At 34.4% G+C, this 16,491-nt stretch overlaps 1 protein-coding gene across 1 annotated transcript in view; it reads left to right on the top strand.

Moving 5' to 3' along the window:
• The window catches only part of LOC141392844 (glycoprotein-N-acetylgalactosamine 3-beta-galactosyltransferase 1-like), a 44,652-nt gene extending 28,954 nt beyond the window's left edge, over positions 1–15,698 (top strand). Inside the window, exons 2-5 of the mRNA XM_073965819.1 lie at positions 3,242–3,964; positions 4,024–4,120; positions 4,180–4,458; positions 15,418–15,698. Of these exons, the coding sequence (XP_073821920.1) occupies positions 3,309–3,964; positions 4,024–4,120; positions 4,180–4,458; positions 15,418–15,612 (1,227 nt within the window). The 5' untranslated portion in view covers positions 3,242–3,308 and the 3' untranslated portion in view covers positions 15,613–15,698. The remainder of the gene's footprint in view (positions 1–3,241; positions 3,965–4,023; positions 4,121–4,179; positions 4,459–15,417) is intronic.
• Positions 15,699–16,491: the final 793 nt, after the last annotated feature.

The raw sequence follows: 16,491 nt of genomic DNA, 5'->3' as shown, positions 1-16,491 counted from the left end.
TTTCGTACCCTTATAGTTCGAATTTCCAAAAACCTTTAATCGCTTCTCTTCATCAGTGACCCTCATTCCAAATTTCAAGATTCCAGCTCTATCCGTTCACCTAAATCCAAATAGTAATAAATTGAGTACCATTTAGTACTTTTCGTACACTAATAGGTAGAATTTCCAAAAACCTTTCGTTGCTACTCTCCATTATGAAACTCCCATTTCAAATTTCAGGATTCCAGCTCTATCCGTTCACCCAAATCCAAATTGTACTAAATTTAGTATCATTTAGTACTTTTCGTACCCTTATAGTTCGAATTTCCAAAAACTTTTCATCGTTACTCTTCATCAGTGACCTTTATTCCAAATTTCAGGATTCCTGTTCTATCTGTTCACCCAAATCTCAATTGTACTAAATTTAGTACCCTTTTGTACTTTTCGTACACTTATCGTTCGAATTTCCAAAAACCCTTTGGTACATCTTTCTAGCTCTCCATCATTTACCCTCATTCCAAATTTCAGGATTCTAGCTCTTACCTTTTGCCTAATACAAAGGGTACCATATTTAGTACCTTTTAGTACTTTTCGTACACTTCTAGGTCGAATTTCTAAAAACCCAGCCTTATCTTACCCCTACACACCAACAGCAACCTACACCCAAAATTTCAACTTTCTAGCTTCAGCGGTTTCGTCTGGGCGCTGATGAATCAGTCAGTCACTCACCTCACTACTCTTTTATATATATAGATTACCCTACCTGCGAAAATTGTCATTCCCAGTAGTAGGTCTAGGCTTTCAACACCGCAATAACATCTGGTTTGATGTTTGGTTCATCACAGTAAACACCAGCTACCGTTCCTTCTTCATCTTCTCCCCATCGCCCACTTATTTCTATCAGGGATTGTTACATATTCTGTGGCAAAGTCCACGGTTGGCGAAATGTGGTCGGTCACTTAGCCCGACCGCTGCAGAACGCTTACATGTGTAAACCGTGAATTACACCGCATGGTAAGCTCCATTAACATTAAAGTACTTCTGGATGCCTAATACTGTACCAGAATATCTATATAAGTGTGGCTATTCAGATATGAGAAAGTTTTCATAGAGCACGTTGCATCAGTTCAGACAGCGTAGACAGAAAATTTCAAATGAGTATCCTGTTCATTAACAGAAGGTACAGCAAATGTGAACTTTATCCAATGTTTTAATTGATTAGACTGCTTTTCAGGTTTCTATCAATCCATTAGTAACATTGGTAAATACTCTTTCTATGTCTAGAAAGACAGCTAAAGTTTATTTTGAGTCATCCCTATTATTTTCTATATAACCCTCAACTTCAAGTAAAGCGGTTTCAATTGATTTTCCTTTGACATAGGCACAACGATTTATGTAAGATCTTATTTCCCAGTCAGCATACCTTTCAAGTGGTGTTAGAAAAGAGGAAAAATTTATTAGTTTACGTAGAGTTCTTTGGTAACGATTGACTTGGCTTCCCATCCTTGGTAATGTGCGACAATAGCGGACAAGCTCTAAAAATATCCTTCAATATGGTTATTAATACAGATGGTGAGTTTGAAAGCATCGTCGTGATGACACATGATGAAAGGCAATGGAGATTTATAGGGTTGAAAGGGTGATCCTTGGATCATTTTTAACCCATCAACATCTTGTCGGGATTATAGGTCCCACTCATATCTGTGCTAGGCGGATAAGAATTGGCATCATTGCAGTTCGGAAAGTGGATTTTCTCTAGAACAGAGTTTTTTCGTTCTGATGTCACATTTTTTTGGGAATCGGACCCGGTCAACTTTTTAATGGCGGTTTTCTAGAGACTCCCTTATCCCATTGTGGATGTTTGTGGAAACATATCAGTGTAAATTTGTCATATCCTTCCAATACGCCCTCCTGACCTATTAGAATAGAGTATGATCGTTTTGTTATATAATTACTAAATCTGTATTTCCCTTATATCTGTATTTTAGTTTTACTCGTATACAGTCGAAATCGCTTATAACGTCGGTCAAGGGACCGGCCAAAATCGGACGTTATAAGCGATAGTCGTTATAAACGATGTTTATAAAAGATGTAAAATTATATTATGTATAGTGACTTTTGGGTGTAAATACGTTGTTTTATTAAGTAAATAAATAAAATCAATTCAATTTTTTACTTTCTTTATACCAAAGTAAAAAAGACTAAAAACAAAATAATAAAAAATAACGGTATTTAATTCATTCTTCAGCAGATATATCACCTTAAAATATGATATGGTTCTATTTCTAATAGTCTGTTATTTTAGTTTGTGCTTTTGAATTCCGACATAAGTTTAAAATTTAACTCAGATTTTAAAAGGGTTTCCAAAACACATTTTCGTTTGTAACATCTTCTGAGTAAATAAATTTTTGAAGAGTTTCTACAGCTAGACACGACTCTGCCACTGACGTCATTTGAAAATCTGTCTCTGTAGTATCCGCAATTTCTTCGCTATACTTGCCTCCATCTGAAACTTTCAACATTATGTCGTCGTCATTATATATGGCAGTTGTGAAAACATTGTCATCAATGGCAACTAATTCGTCGATATCTACTACGTGTTGGGAGAAATGAGAATGAAGATAAATGTCTTCAGAATCGTTCAAAGAACCATTAACAATCCCGCATGATGAAAACAATTAACAATGACAGAAGACGTTAGATTTTTCCTCGCTTCATCTAAAAATAACACGGCACCCAACACATTTAATTTCGCACTTTGATCCTTTTCTATTCTTGCCAGGATAGCGGATATTTGCCGTTCCGGAAATGCGATTTTAATGATTTTATTCCACCTTGGTCCATGGGTTGTAAAACAGATGTGGCATTGGGTGGCAAAAATTCAAGCTTAATTGACTTCAGACCGCCATCTTCGAACATGTTGTGCATAAATTTGGTATTTTGTTGTTGTTTGAGTTTGAAAAAAATATACATACAACATATTATTGAGAAAAGATTTCCTTCTTCGTATGATTCGACGTTATAACCGATAACAAAATTCAAATATTTCACAAAAAACCGACGTTACAACCGATATGACGTTATAAGCGATGACGTTATAAGCGATATTTATTTGTGTGGAATATAAAGTGCAGAAATTCGGGACTTTTGGATTTCGTCGCTATAAGCGATATGACGTTATAAACGACGACGTTATAAGCGATTTCGACTGTATATGTTATTGGTAGTTTGTAATAACAAACTTTCTTTCCATATTTTTCAGAATCTTGTGTACAGCATGAGGAAACATTTTACCGGCATATATACGATTTTGCGAACACAACAACATCATGTACAATCAAGGCAGCGTATCTACTCTTAAGCTATTTGTTACTTTAATGATAGGCATAGCTATCGGTTTCACATTTTCACAAGTAACGGACACATCCAAATATGAAATACCCAATATAGCGAATACGGCGAGAACTCAAGAAATATGCACACCACCAATTCCTAGTGAAGAAATCAAAGAAGATGATGAACAAGAAGAAATTTCTACAGATAATTATGACAATGAGGACTTGGAACATGATGTATGGACCCATAGTTCCAAAGAAGATCAAAACGAACAGCCAGAACCAATTCTGAAGGAAATAAAATTAAATCAGACCTCTCAACAAACTCTTGAAAACAACTTCAGATATTACGAACTCAATACCACAATTGCCGATAAATTATATAATGACGTGAAAGTTTTATGTTGGATTCTTACTGGTCCGGCAAATCACCAGAAGAAGGCAATTCATGTCAAGAATACCTGGGGTTCACGTTGCAACAAGTTAATATTTATGAGTTCCAAAGAGGATGAAGAACTTGGTGCAGTTAAGTTGCCGGGTGTGGGTGAAGGTCGAGGCCAATTATGGAAGAAAACTCGTGAGGCATTTAAATATATTTACGAACATTATATAGATGAATACGATTGGTTTCTCAAGGCCGACGATGATACGTGAGTAAATTAAATGTTGCAATTTTTCAAATTTATCAAAACAAAAATCTTTTTGCCAGATATGTAATTGTGGAAAATTTGCGGCTATTTCTATATCCAATGTCAACGGATGCACCGGTATACTTTGGCTGTAAATTTAAGCCCCATGTTCGACAGGTGAGTCAATGGTTTTGTAACTCTCACATTTGTTATTAAAACTGTTTTTACCATTTAAGGGTTACATGTCTGGCGGTGCTGGTTATGTTTTAAGTAGAGCAGCAGTAAAACGTTTCGTGGAATTAGGCCATAATAATCGCATGATATGCCGCAGAGGATTTGGCGGTTCCGAAGACAGTGAAATGGGTCGTTGCCTGCAAAATGTTGGTGTTGTAGCTGGAGATTCACGCGATGATCTGCTCCGAGGACGTTTCTTCCCAACTCAAGTCTCAGGTCATATTAAGCCCAAGGATAAGTCCAGTTGGTACTGGCGTTATATATTTTATAAAACCGAAGATGTAAGTAAAATGTTATGTTGTAAACTTAAAAATAACTCTTCATCACTGAACATGCTAAATTGCAATTTTGAAGTGCAATATTTTGATTTTCTTGCTGACCATCAAACAAGCCAATTGACTGCTTTGGTTTAGCGTCTGACGATTGAAAATAAGAATATACGACTCCTCGTTTCTAATATAGGGACATACGTTTGCAAACCCATTGCTTATTAACTTCTATCCGATGTACTGTGTGAACGACAATAATAATTATTTTATACATCACTTGTCAGATCTTCACCTTACGTCAAATTTTACCAGTTTCCCATATTTTTGTCGACTTCAAGCCTACCTTCGATAGCTCTATACACTCAAACGTATTTTAAGTCATGTCTGAATTTGGCATTCTAGCAAAGCTCATGCGACTTCGTAAGATGACATTAACGGCTAAAATGGGGAAAACCCTATCGGAAAGTTTTGCCTAGATGTCACAACTATTTCTGATTGCTAACGTACATTTTCTTATCGTCCATTTTTATTTGTATGCATCACTGCCTCTAATTTCCTCTTAACCTTGATTTTTTTGGTTTTTGATATGTCTTATATATGGTAAAAACCAAAAATATTTTACAATCCAAGTTTCACCCTTTCAGAATTCGCGAACTATGGACCTATTCTCTATAATATAATTAAATTTCTTTAAATTAAAATTTCTTAGGAGGGGTCTCATAATATCGATCATTAAAAATGATATACGATGAAGCTGTGTTGGCAGCAATGTAGAAAAATGGGTTGAAGCCAACAAGTTTTTATGCTCCTTTCCGATTTCTGGCTTAACGTTTCCTTTCATGGACCTATGCCCAAATATTTTTAGCGTTAGTGTTCCGGTACACAAACACTAACAAAATATTTCAGTGATTCTGTTCTGGAGCACAATGAAAATCTTAGTGTACCACATTTTGGTACACTAAAAACGTTGGGTACCGCAGCCCAAACTGATAAAAGTTAAATATTTTATGTTTCTGAAAAAAATAAATACTTATTGGAACATTCATTGGTGACGTTTTTTATTGGGATAGCTGTTACAATTTTGATTTTTCAAAATAGTCTGGCTTAATCCCATTGTTGTTGTTTTAATATTTAAAACAACAAATTTATTAGTGAAGAAGGTTTGACATTGTTCGCCAAGGGGTAAGGCAGGGAAGACTAGTTTCGATCCTCGCCACAGGATCTCATCAGTTCCCTTGTTCAATGAGAAGTTTTTCTTTGGCAACCTCACACAACCCCGAAAGGTTTGCAAAACAAAGCAAACCTTCTTTCACTGTTGTGCGTCGTTGATTTTCGACGAAAACAACACAACAAAATGTTGTTGGTGGCTTTTTCTAGCCATAACCAACCATACACAAACCGTGCAAAAAAAATAAATGAATACTTATTTATAAATAACAAGTAAGAACGGCGTTAAGTTCGACCGGGCCGAACTTGTTATACCCTCCACCACGGTTTGTATTGAAGTAAAATGGAGCAATTTCCCTTCGTGTATGAAGAAGACACGATTCCAAATTTCAGCAATTTCAGTAAAAAATTTGGCTAATTTTCACAATAACCACATTCGGGAGGTACCGCTCTGTGGAGGCTATATTAAGACATGGACCTGTACCGACAATTTTCTGGGGGAAAGTTTTATACCCCCAACGAAGACTAAGTACCTAATTTCAGCCATTTCGGTTGATTATTGTGGCCACAACCTTTAAAATACCGAAAATCGGGAGGTACCGTTCTATGGGGGCTATATGAAGGCGTGGACCTCCACCTACAAATTCCTGGTGGAAAGTTCTATACCCCAACGAAGACTAAGTACCTAATTTCAGCCATTTCGGTGGATTATTGTGGTCACAACCTTTAAAATACCGAAAATCGGGAGGTACCGTTCTATGGGGGCTATATGAAGGCGTGGACCTATACCGAAAAAATTCTGGGGGAAAGTTTTATACCACCAACGACGTCTAATCACCAAATTTTAGCCATTTTGGTGGATTATTGTGGCTACAAACTTTAAAATACCGAAAATCGGGAGGTACCGTTCTATGGGGGCTATATAGGCGTGGACCTATACCGGCAAATTTCTGGGGAAAGTTTTATACCACCAACGACGTCTAATCACCAAATTTCAGCCATTTCGGTGGATTATTGTGGCCACAACCTTCAAAATATTGAAAATCGGAGGTACCGTTCTGTGGGGGCTATGTGAAGGCGTGGACCTATAACAACAAATTTCAAGTGGTAAGTTTTATACATCCAACGATGACTAAATACCAAATTTCAGCCATTTTGGTGGAATAATGAAGCTAAAACCTCAAAAATACCGAAAATCGGGAGGTACCGTTCTATGGGGGCCATATCAAAACATAGACCGATATATCCCATTTTCAATACCAACCATCTTGGAAGTAATAAAAACTTCTGCACCAAATTTTGACGCTCTATCTTAAAAATTGCGAGCTGTATCTTGATTTCAACAGACAGACAGACGGACATGGTTAGATCGACTTAGAATTTTATGCTGATCAATAACACTGCACAACAAAATTGAAAAAGTTGAATGTTTCAACCGAAGTTGTTGTTGTTTCTAAATGAAATCGGCGAGCTATTTTCAAATCTGGTCACGGTTTTTCTCCATCAGCTCTTGTTCTTGAGATATAGCTCAAAATCGGTTTTTACGAGTTTTACCCAGAATTTCGTTATTTTCGGATACAAACAAATATTTTTTGCGGGTTTTTCGACACTAATTTATTAAGAAGATGTTATACGTTCAACACAAAATGTTTTTTGAAAAAATTATGGCGAATATATATCAAAAAATATAGGAAACATACTATGAATCTTGTAAAAATTGCATAATTTGAGTACTTTAAGCTGTAATTACGTCATCGGGGGAAGTCATAGGAGCTTCATATGGCATTCCGGATATGCTCAGGGTGTCTACTATATAGTCCTGTATTCAAATATATAATATAAAGTTCATAGCGCCCACGGTTCGCCCATAACCTAAAAATCGTCATGAAGACTGCTAAAGGGAAATCATTTACCTGTGATATCATTATCAAATATGTCTTTTACTTTTCAATGGCAGTCTTCACGACGATTTTTAGGTTATGGGCGCATCGTGGGCGCTATGAACTTTATATTAAATATTTGAATACAGGACTATATAGAGACACCCTGAGCATATCCGGAATGCCATATGAAGCTCCTATGACTTCCCCCGATGACGTAATTACAGCTTAAAGTACTCAAATTATGCAATTTTTACAAGATTCATAGTATGTTTCCTATATTTTTTGATAAATACTCGCCATAATTATTTCAAAAAACGTTTTGTATCGAGCGTAGAACATATTCTTAATATATAAGTTTCGAAAAACCCGCAAAAAATATTTGTTTGTATCCGGAAATAAGGAAATACTGAGTAAAACTCGTAAAAACCGATTTTGAGCTATATCACAAGAACAAGAGCTGATGGAGAAAACCCGAGACCAGATTTGAAAATAGCTCGCCGAATTCATTTAGAAACAATAACAACTTCGGTTGAAACAAAAGTCGTGTTGACCAGTGTAATATATATACTTTGTAGGGTCTCCGTCGAATATTTCGATATGTTACAAACGGAATGACAAATTTAATATGGTGGAGGGTATAAAAATTAGAAGAACATGTGTAAAACATCTGATATGATTTTTGGACAATGGAGCACTAAAAATCGTATTGTTCCGACTGCCGGAACACTAAAAATCGTATTGTTCCGACTGCCGGAACACTAAAAAACGTATTGTTCCGCCGGAACACTAAAAAACGTATTGTTCCGACTGCCGAATCACTAAAAATCGTAGCGTACCACAAGCGGAAACGCTGAAGATAACGTTAAAATAATTGTTTGTTTATTGCGATTTGTGAGGAAAAGTAAATATTTTATTAATTAATTGAATTAATCGAGCTAACTAAATAAATATTTTATGTTTTTGGAATAAATATATATTACTAAATAAAAATTAGAAGAAAATGTGTAGAACATCTGATTTGATTTTTGGACAATGGAGCACTAAAAACCGTAGTGTGCCACGTGCAAAACCCTAATGTAATGTACCACACATGAGTTTATTATTATTTATTTGTGAGGAAAATTAAATATTTGACTGCTTTTGGGACATGCATTTTAAATTAGTTACAAACGTTGGGAACTTTAGTCGAAAATTTGAAAAAATCGTCTGGTTGTTGTACAATGCACAGTGGTCCCACTTGTATGGGAAGGTGCGACAAAAATATTTATAATCGTCGGATCAATCTGATTTTTTCAGTATATGCTAAAAATAAGTAAAAAATACTTTAGCCAAAAAATCATCAATATGGGTCCAGTTTTTCCTATAGCCCCCATGTAGCGGTACCACCCGATTTCAGGTATTTTAAAGCTTTTATCTACATTTTCGGCCCGAATTGGTTGTAATTTGCAATTTGGAGTTCTCAATGATCAAAAACCTTCTGCGCCAAAAATTGTGGTCTTAGGTCCAGGTTTCGGTATAGCCCTCATATTAGGGTACCTCCCTATTTCAGTTATTTTGAAGTTTTGTATCTACATTTTCGGTTCAAATTGGTTTTAATTTGATATTTGGAGCTCTTAGTGGTCAAAAAACGTCTCCGACTGGTATCGTGGACAGGAAAGGAAACAAATTATTCCATTTGAGGTCAGAATATTTCATGGTAGGGGATATAATAAAGTTCGGTGCGACCGAACTTTACATTTTTACTTGTTTTTCATTTTATATGTAGCATCATACATATATCAAAAATATACAAATGTAAAAAAAAAACTCAAAAGTAGATCCCAAAACAAAAATGTCTAAATTATTAAAGAAAAAACTCAAAACAAACAATTAAAACACAAAACAAAGAAGAAACTGTGCATACAGTAATACGGCATATTCACTGAAACGACCAGAGGCATCGTCAGTATTTTTAATGTCACGCACGGAAGCGCAAATATATGCAGCTGGAACCAAATTTTTTGTAAACTTGACACTATTTCGAACATTCTTCAAAAAATTTGGAGAGTGGCGAAGGATGGCGAAGTTAGTAAAACTCAACTTCAATTTTTAGGACTTGGAAACAAAAATCCACAAAAAAGTATTATAAAAAATGTGATTTCCAGCACATTTTATGCGAATAATGTGTACAAAATTTTATGCAAAAGTAATTAGAAAAACGTGTACTCAAACTTCCATTTCGAAAAAAATAATTTCATCCTTTCAATTTTGAGTTACTTGCATTGTAAGATGTCACAACCTTACTGATGTTTCTAAAGTTTTTAAGAGAACATATGTAAATGTCAACTTCTTCTGTTTTGTCTTGTTAAATACCGTTATAAATTACAAAAACAGTGCTGGAATATTAAAATATAATATGTTAAGAGATAATTTGCTGAATTGTCGCAGAGATTTGCTGATATCGATTTTTCGATTTTTGTCGCAGGTTGGGACCAGTGTGCAATGGTGCACTAAAAATTGTAGTGTTCCGACTGCGGAGCATTAAAAATCGTAGTGTTTCACGAATCGTAACACTAAAAAACGTAAAGGTAATCAACATGTAGTTCTTATGATCTGTGGGGAAATATTCGATTTCTTTTTTGAGAATACTATTGTTGGGTGCCTAGACACTTTATATGTAAATGTGTCCAAAATTAGTGTAATAATGATGTTTATTTTCGTTTTCATAATAACACTAATAATAATAATAACAATAATAACACTATCTTATTATGAATACGACAATAAACATTATTGTGATGGATTCTTATACAACACACAGGAAAGTTACCAGCTACTTTGTGATACCAATAAATGTATCTAAATTTACAAATATTCCATCTAAAAATTTTAATTAAAAGTCCTTAAAGTTAAACATTTTTGGTTTTGGTTTAGAAACATTTGAGGTGCGTTTTGATACTCATGTTCCTATCATAAAACTGACTTTAAACGTACATTCCTGCTTACGGAAAATGCTCCGCAGTCGAAAACTACATTGTATAATTATTAAAAAATAAATTATTTAATTTTCCTCACAAATAAATAAAAAATAATCTCATGTGTGGCAGTCGAAACACTACGATTTTTAGTGCTCCATTGTTCCAAAATCAAATCAGATGTTTTACACATTTTCTTCTAATTTTCATTTGTACAAGTGGCTCAAAAGTAAACTTCCTATTTTTTTTTTTTGGCTGTAATTAAAAAAAAACACGAAAAAAAGTATCAGTCGGCTTTGCCTACAGAGATATACCCTCAGCCAATTTGAATTGAAACTTTCATCTACGGATAGATCGACACAATTGTTGAACTTTTGTGGGAAAGGTACCATAAGAAGAAGATCGATATCGGCCATTTTAGAAGTTATACCAAATTTGGACAAAATATTAGGAGATCCAACGTTTGGACCAATTTGGTTGCCCCGTTCAAGGGATATAGTACATACCATTTTATTGACATTTTTTTAAATATTGGAGGGAAGTACAGAAAATTGTTGCCAATCTTCAAACTGAAACTAAGTTTGGACACCTTTTGGGCTGTTTGCTCAATATATATGGACTTGCCCCTGAAAAGCATTTACCGTCGTAATTGAGGCAGCGAATGCAAGTTGCTTCAACAAAAATCAAAGTGATTCGAGAGAAGGTCTTAAAGTGAACTTATCCGAATTTTTGTTGTGGACGAAGTTGTGGACAAATATAGTCCGTATTCAAACCTTATATACATATGGTAGATATATTCGGATGTGTAAAGTATGGACCAAATCGCATCAAGAGTTATCGGTGAATACAAGTTGTTGCAACAAAAATCAAAGCCATTCGAGAGCAGGTCCTAAACTGAACTTTTCCAAACTTTTGTGTGGTAGGTACACGAAGGAGTGGACCGATTGAGTCCATATTGGAACCCCATCTAATTCTGGTGGACATTTCACGATGTGCAAAGTATGGACCAAATCGGTTACTCCCTTTCAAGAGTTATCGTACGCAGAAATTTTCCGAACATTTTCAAACTTTTGTGGGAGAGGTACCGGAAGGAGTGGACCGATCTAACCCATCTTCGAACTTAAACTAAGTTTGGACAAAATATTACGATACCCAAAATTTGGTTCGAATCGGTTAATCCTTTCGAGAGTTATCGTGCGCACCAGCCAGTCAGACAGACGGACGGACATTGCTCAATCGACTCCAAATTGTCTGAAACGGATTTCGTCCGAACATACTTGGGGTCTAAAACCATTTTTTTCGATGAGGCACATTTTGCCCCTATGAAAGTGTATATACCCTCGTTAGCATAAATGCTGAGGGTATAAAAATGAAAAACTTTGATTCTTCTTGTGGATTATTTTTATTTGGTCTTTTAATTTTTTTACATCAAGTCGAGAATATGATGTCCAATAAATGGCCGCCGCCACAGTTTATTGTCATTTGAAAAAAATTGTACCGTTTTAACTAGGGCCGCACGCAAAACATATTGCTAAACACTTAAAAGAGAGAGTATGTTAGATTTCTCCCTTCAACGGTTATCTTACGAAGTACCTAATTTAGTTGGTACTGGCTTTCTTTCAGATTTTGGGCCTTAAACTCAGGATTGCCCTCGCAAAACAAGTTGCGCCGTCGTAAAAGGGCCTTCAAGTAGAACTTTTTGGATAGAACTTAAAAAAATCGAGATGAGCTGTTAATGTGCACTTTTCCTAAATTTTGTGTTGGAGGTACCCGCAGGGCTGGACCGATATAGTCCATATTCCAATCTAATACATGACTAAATGAAATAATATGATGTGCAAAGTTTGGATCAATCAGAAACTTCCTGCGGGAGTAATCTTGCCAATTTTCCATTTTAGTTGTTGCCGTGAAGATTTCTTGGAGCTTTTAAGGCAAGTATGGACTTGACCCCCGACAAAATTTGTACCTTCGTAAAAGAACCATAAATACAAACTGCTGAAAAAATTTCAAATCGATCCGAAAAGAGCTCTTAAACTTCACTTTTTCCGAATTTTGTGTGGAATCCGTTCTATGACTGGAACTAATATTCCCATATGCAAAATTATGACCGATTCGGTTATTCCCTTCTCGAATGCCAAATTTTTGACCTGATCGGTGGCTTTGTTGGAGAGTTATCGTGCTCACCAGCCAGCCAGCCAGCCAGCCGGACCATCTTTATAAAAATAGGACTTTAAAATAGAAAATATTCTGTCGCACTTAAATGGAACAGAATAAAAATCCGTCGTTATAGTCCACGTTTTTGGTGCGGCTCGTATAACTTTTTCCCTGAAAACACTTTTGTAGATTAAAGTTATTTCCAAATCTTTTGTAATTTATTGATTCTGTAAAATCGAATTCTGATCCTATGATATAAAAGTGACGGACATAATTTATTCACTCATTCATTCAATATTGGTTGTGATAAATGTAAAAAGATATTTCCCGATCCCGTAACCAAAAAAACCGAGAATTCCCGGGTATTCCCGGTGCGGGATTTCCCTACCCAAAACCCTACTTCTATCCCTCCAAATATTTGTAAGTTGAATATATGTATCTTCAAAGTGTTGTCATTTTACAAAAACAATTTCATTGAACCATGCTCAATCTCTCATTTTCAATTCGTTTGACATTTGTGTAGAATCCCTTGCGTAGCTTACTTTAGATCAAAAAAGCAATTATTTGTATTTAATTATTTTTTTGTATGCCCGAGCGATATCCGATTGTTTAAATGGTAAAATTAATGTTTACGACAATTCTTAAGTATTTCTGCTAAGTATGTAAAATAGTAATAAAATATAATGATAAATACAATTATAATAAAAATAAAAAATAAAAAAATAAAATTTATATTTTCGTCAATGCCAAATTTTATCGCTTTTATAACTTCCAGTAGTGACGGAAGCGACAAACCAGTTAGGGCCGCAAAAGTAGAACAGTTTCTTTAGTCATTTTTATCTTTTTAACAATTTCAGAACCGATTGTACATTTATATTTAAAGTTTTGTCAACTTTCTGAAATTTAAATGTACAATACTAATTATTGCTCATTATGGGAAAATATTTTGAGATTATAGGGTGATAAATTATTTGTTCTTTCCAATTATTTGTTCAATACGTCGTCAATAAAAATTAACTTTTTTATAAATTCATTTTTTATATGTTAATCGATTTAAATTAAAAAAATCTTAAGGTGTACTAATTATATATACTCGTATGTCCTCTTAATTTAAGTGTCTTCATAAAAACTTTTATTGTCAATCAACCGCGGATGATACTATTTACATATGTATGTATATTATTGAATCTCCTTGGGTACTTCATGGGGAATGATTTTGATTTCGAAAATGTTTCAATATACATACCCCAATAATACTCATAGCTGGCTGAAATGCTCCATGTGGGTGTGGTAATTAAGTGACCAACACTGTATATCTCATGAGTGTGCTCCAGACAGCATCCTAGTAATTGGAGTCTAAAGGCCAAAATTTGATGCGCAAATTTTCTTAAAAAAACCTTTTTGTTGCGTGTAAAATTTACAAGTTTCATTCAATTTCCTTTGAACCCCGCGTGAATTTAGTTTTTTTTTTTACGCGGCGCATCTAATGAGGTCTTCCGCATTCGAATCCATCCACTAAAACGGTGGATATAGATACCTTGAAAATAGGAAAATCTGCAGAAATATATTTTAGAATATGGAGGCACATCCGCGGTTCTTGAAGAATCTACTTGAAATAGGTGTATATTGACGTATTTTTGATGGGTGCTTCTGATAGCATCAACATCGTATGCATATTGGGTGACTTTTACCCACTTTACGGTTTTTTGCATTGTGTGATGCAACTGAAGGTATACTTTGGCCGCTGAGTGAAACATCGAGATATGCATGGATATTGAAAAAGATTGATTCGCTGTATCCAAAAGCGTATGTACATCAACCGATTTTTACTACTTCGCGAAAAATCAGTCGTTTTCATTTTCATATTCTTTGAATGATTGTAATTTCAATATTACTCTTAATTTCTATCCTTATAAGTCATTACAGTACGTAACTAAGCTTTTATGATGCTAAATCATAATTCATGATGAAGTTTAAGCAAAATACATTGATTATTTAAATTATTCTCTTTCGAGTTGACCTGTTATGACCTAAGAGATATATTGATGATACAGGAGTTACCGAAGTCCCACACATCGATAGACTCCTAATTTTTCAATGTATCTCTTAGGTCATAACAGCTCAACTCGAAAGAGAATTACATAAATATCACTATAAATTACCTTCGACTTAATAAAGGCAAAAATACATTGATTATTGTATGGGATTTTAGCGAAATAGTTGGAGAACTCCCAATTTGTTTTTTCTAATTTTTCTAATCAAACCTAGTAAATTTTTAACGATTTTTCAACAATAAGTTTTCTCCTTTTTTTGTTGCTGTAATAGGCAATTTATACACTCAATCTCTATTAATTTGGTTTCATATTTTTCTACGCATTGTCCAGATTCTGTAGATATTTTTAATTAATTTTTAAGGTTTGAACGGTCTCTGGGGCAGGATAATTTGGATTTACTTATTATTTGTTGATTTTCCTCGAAAATAAAAATAAATTTAGTAAATATTTAAACATATACATATGTATAAATTTTCTCATAAAAACAAATAAGACATTTTTAAATATTTTTTCTTTATATGAGATAAAAACTGCTATATCTTTAGCGTGTATCGGCCGGTTTTGTCAACGCGAACGGATTTAACCCCAATTTTTTTCTTTAGCTTTATACCCAAAACCGCGGATGTGCTCGCAATTTTTTTAATATTTTCAATGGAATTGTAAAGTAAATTTGAAATTTACAATAAACATTTATTCACATTAAAATTTGTATTGAATATATATCGTATGTTAAATACTAATTTCTCTATTCTTTTGTAGGGCCTTGATTGCTGCTCCAATTATGCCGTTTCATTTCATTACGTTCCACCCGATCAAATGTATGTCTTGGACTACTTAATATACGAGCTAAAACCATTCGGTATATTACCGAGTTATGTGGAATTACCACCGAAGAATAATATGGACGAATTGCTGGATAAGTGGCGAAATGAAGTATCTGATAATCCACTATAATTAAGTTAGAAAAATAATATTTAAATTAGTAAAAAATTTATTTTAATAAAATAAAATGAAAACATGCTGTGATTTACACAAATAAATTATGGATTTTTAATAGACGTTATTTGCCACATGGAAAATATGTATGTATATGAGGAAAAGGCAGATTTTAATGAAAAATCCACAATTTTTCAGAAATATGAGTATAATATTGTTACTGTCGGAGGTGGAAGCGAGGTGAAATAAAAGTTTGAAATCGTCGGTGATCGATTTTGTGGCGAATAAGGATAAAACAAAATACATAACGTCCAAATTTGTCTAATTTTGTTGCTGTATTACTAAAACCTATGTTGCCAGCTGTAAAAGAAATGATAGGAAGGAATATACACCAAGACCTCGCTTTGCGTCGTTTCACTTTGCGTTGTTTTCGAAGTTGCGTCGTTGCTTAGTTAATACCAATTTTTACTATGCGTCGTTCGATTTTCTATGTTGCGTTGTTTTAAGATGGGGGCCGGACTCGGCGATAAAAAGTAGGTCCCAAAACATTGAGCCAATATGAATCGGCGTGTTTCGGCGTTATTCCATTTATAATTCGAATTATTCCATTTGTAATTCGAATTTTTCTACTTGAAATTCGAATTATTCCATTTGAAATTCGAATTATATTATTTGTAATTCGAATTATTCCATTTGCAACAAACATGTTAATTTCAAATATACAGTGGAACTGGAATAAAAAAATGTGTACGGGGGCCTGTTTAATAGACTTCGAAAAAGCATTTGATAATATTTGGATACATGCATTAATGTATAAAATGATCAAATATGACTTTCCTTTTCATCTTTAAGTCTTAATATATAATTTGATACATGAGAAAATATTAGTTATCGGAA

Source organism: Musca autumnalis, unplaced genomic scaffold (assembly GCF_047663935.1).
Source record: "Musca autumnalis isolate F117 unplaced genomic scaffold, ASM4766393v1 scaffold_2, whole genome shotgun sequence".
NCBI classification, from domain to species: domain Eukaryota; kingdom Metazoa; phylum Arthropoda; class Insecta; order Diptera; family Muscidae; genus Musca; species Musca autumnalis.
The sequence above is the reverse complement of the archived record's forward strand: the minus strand, read 5'-3'. Positions and strand labels throughout refer to the sequence as shown.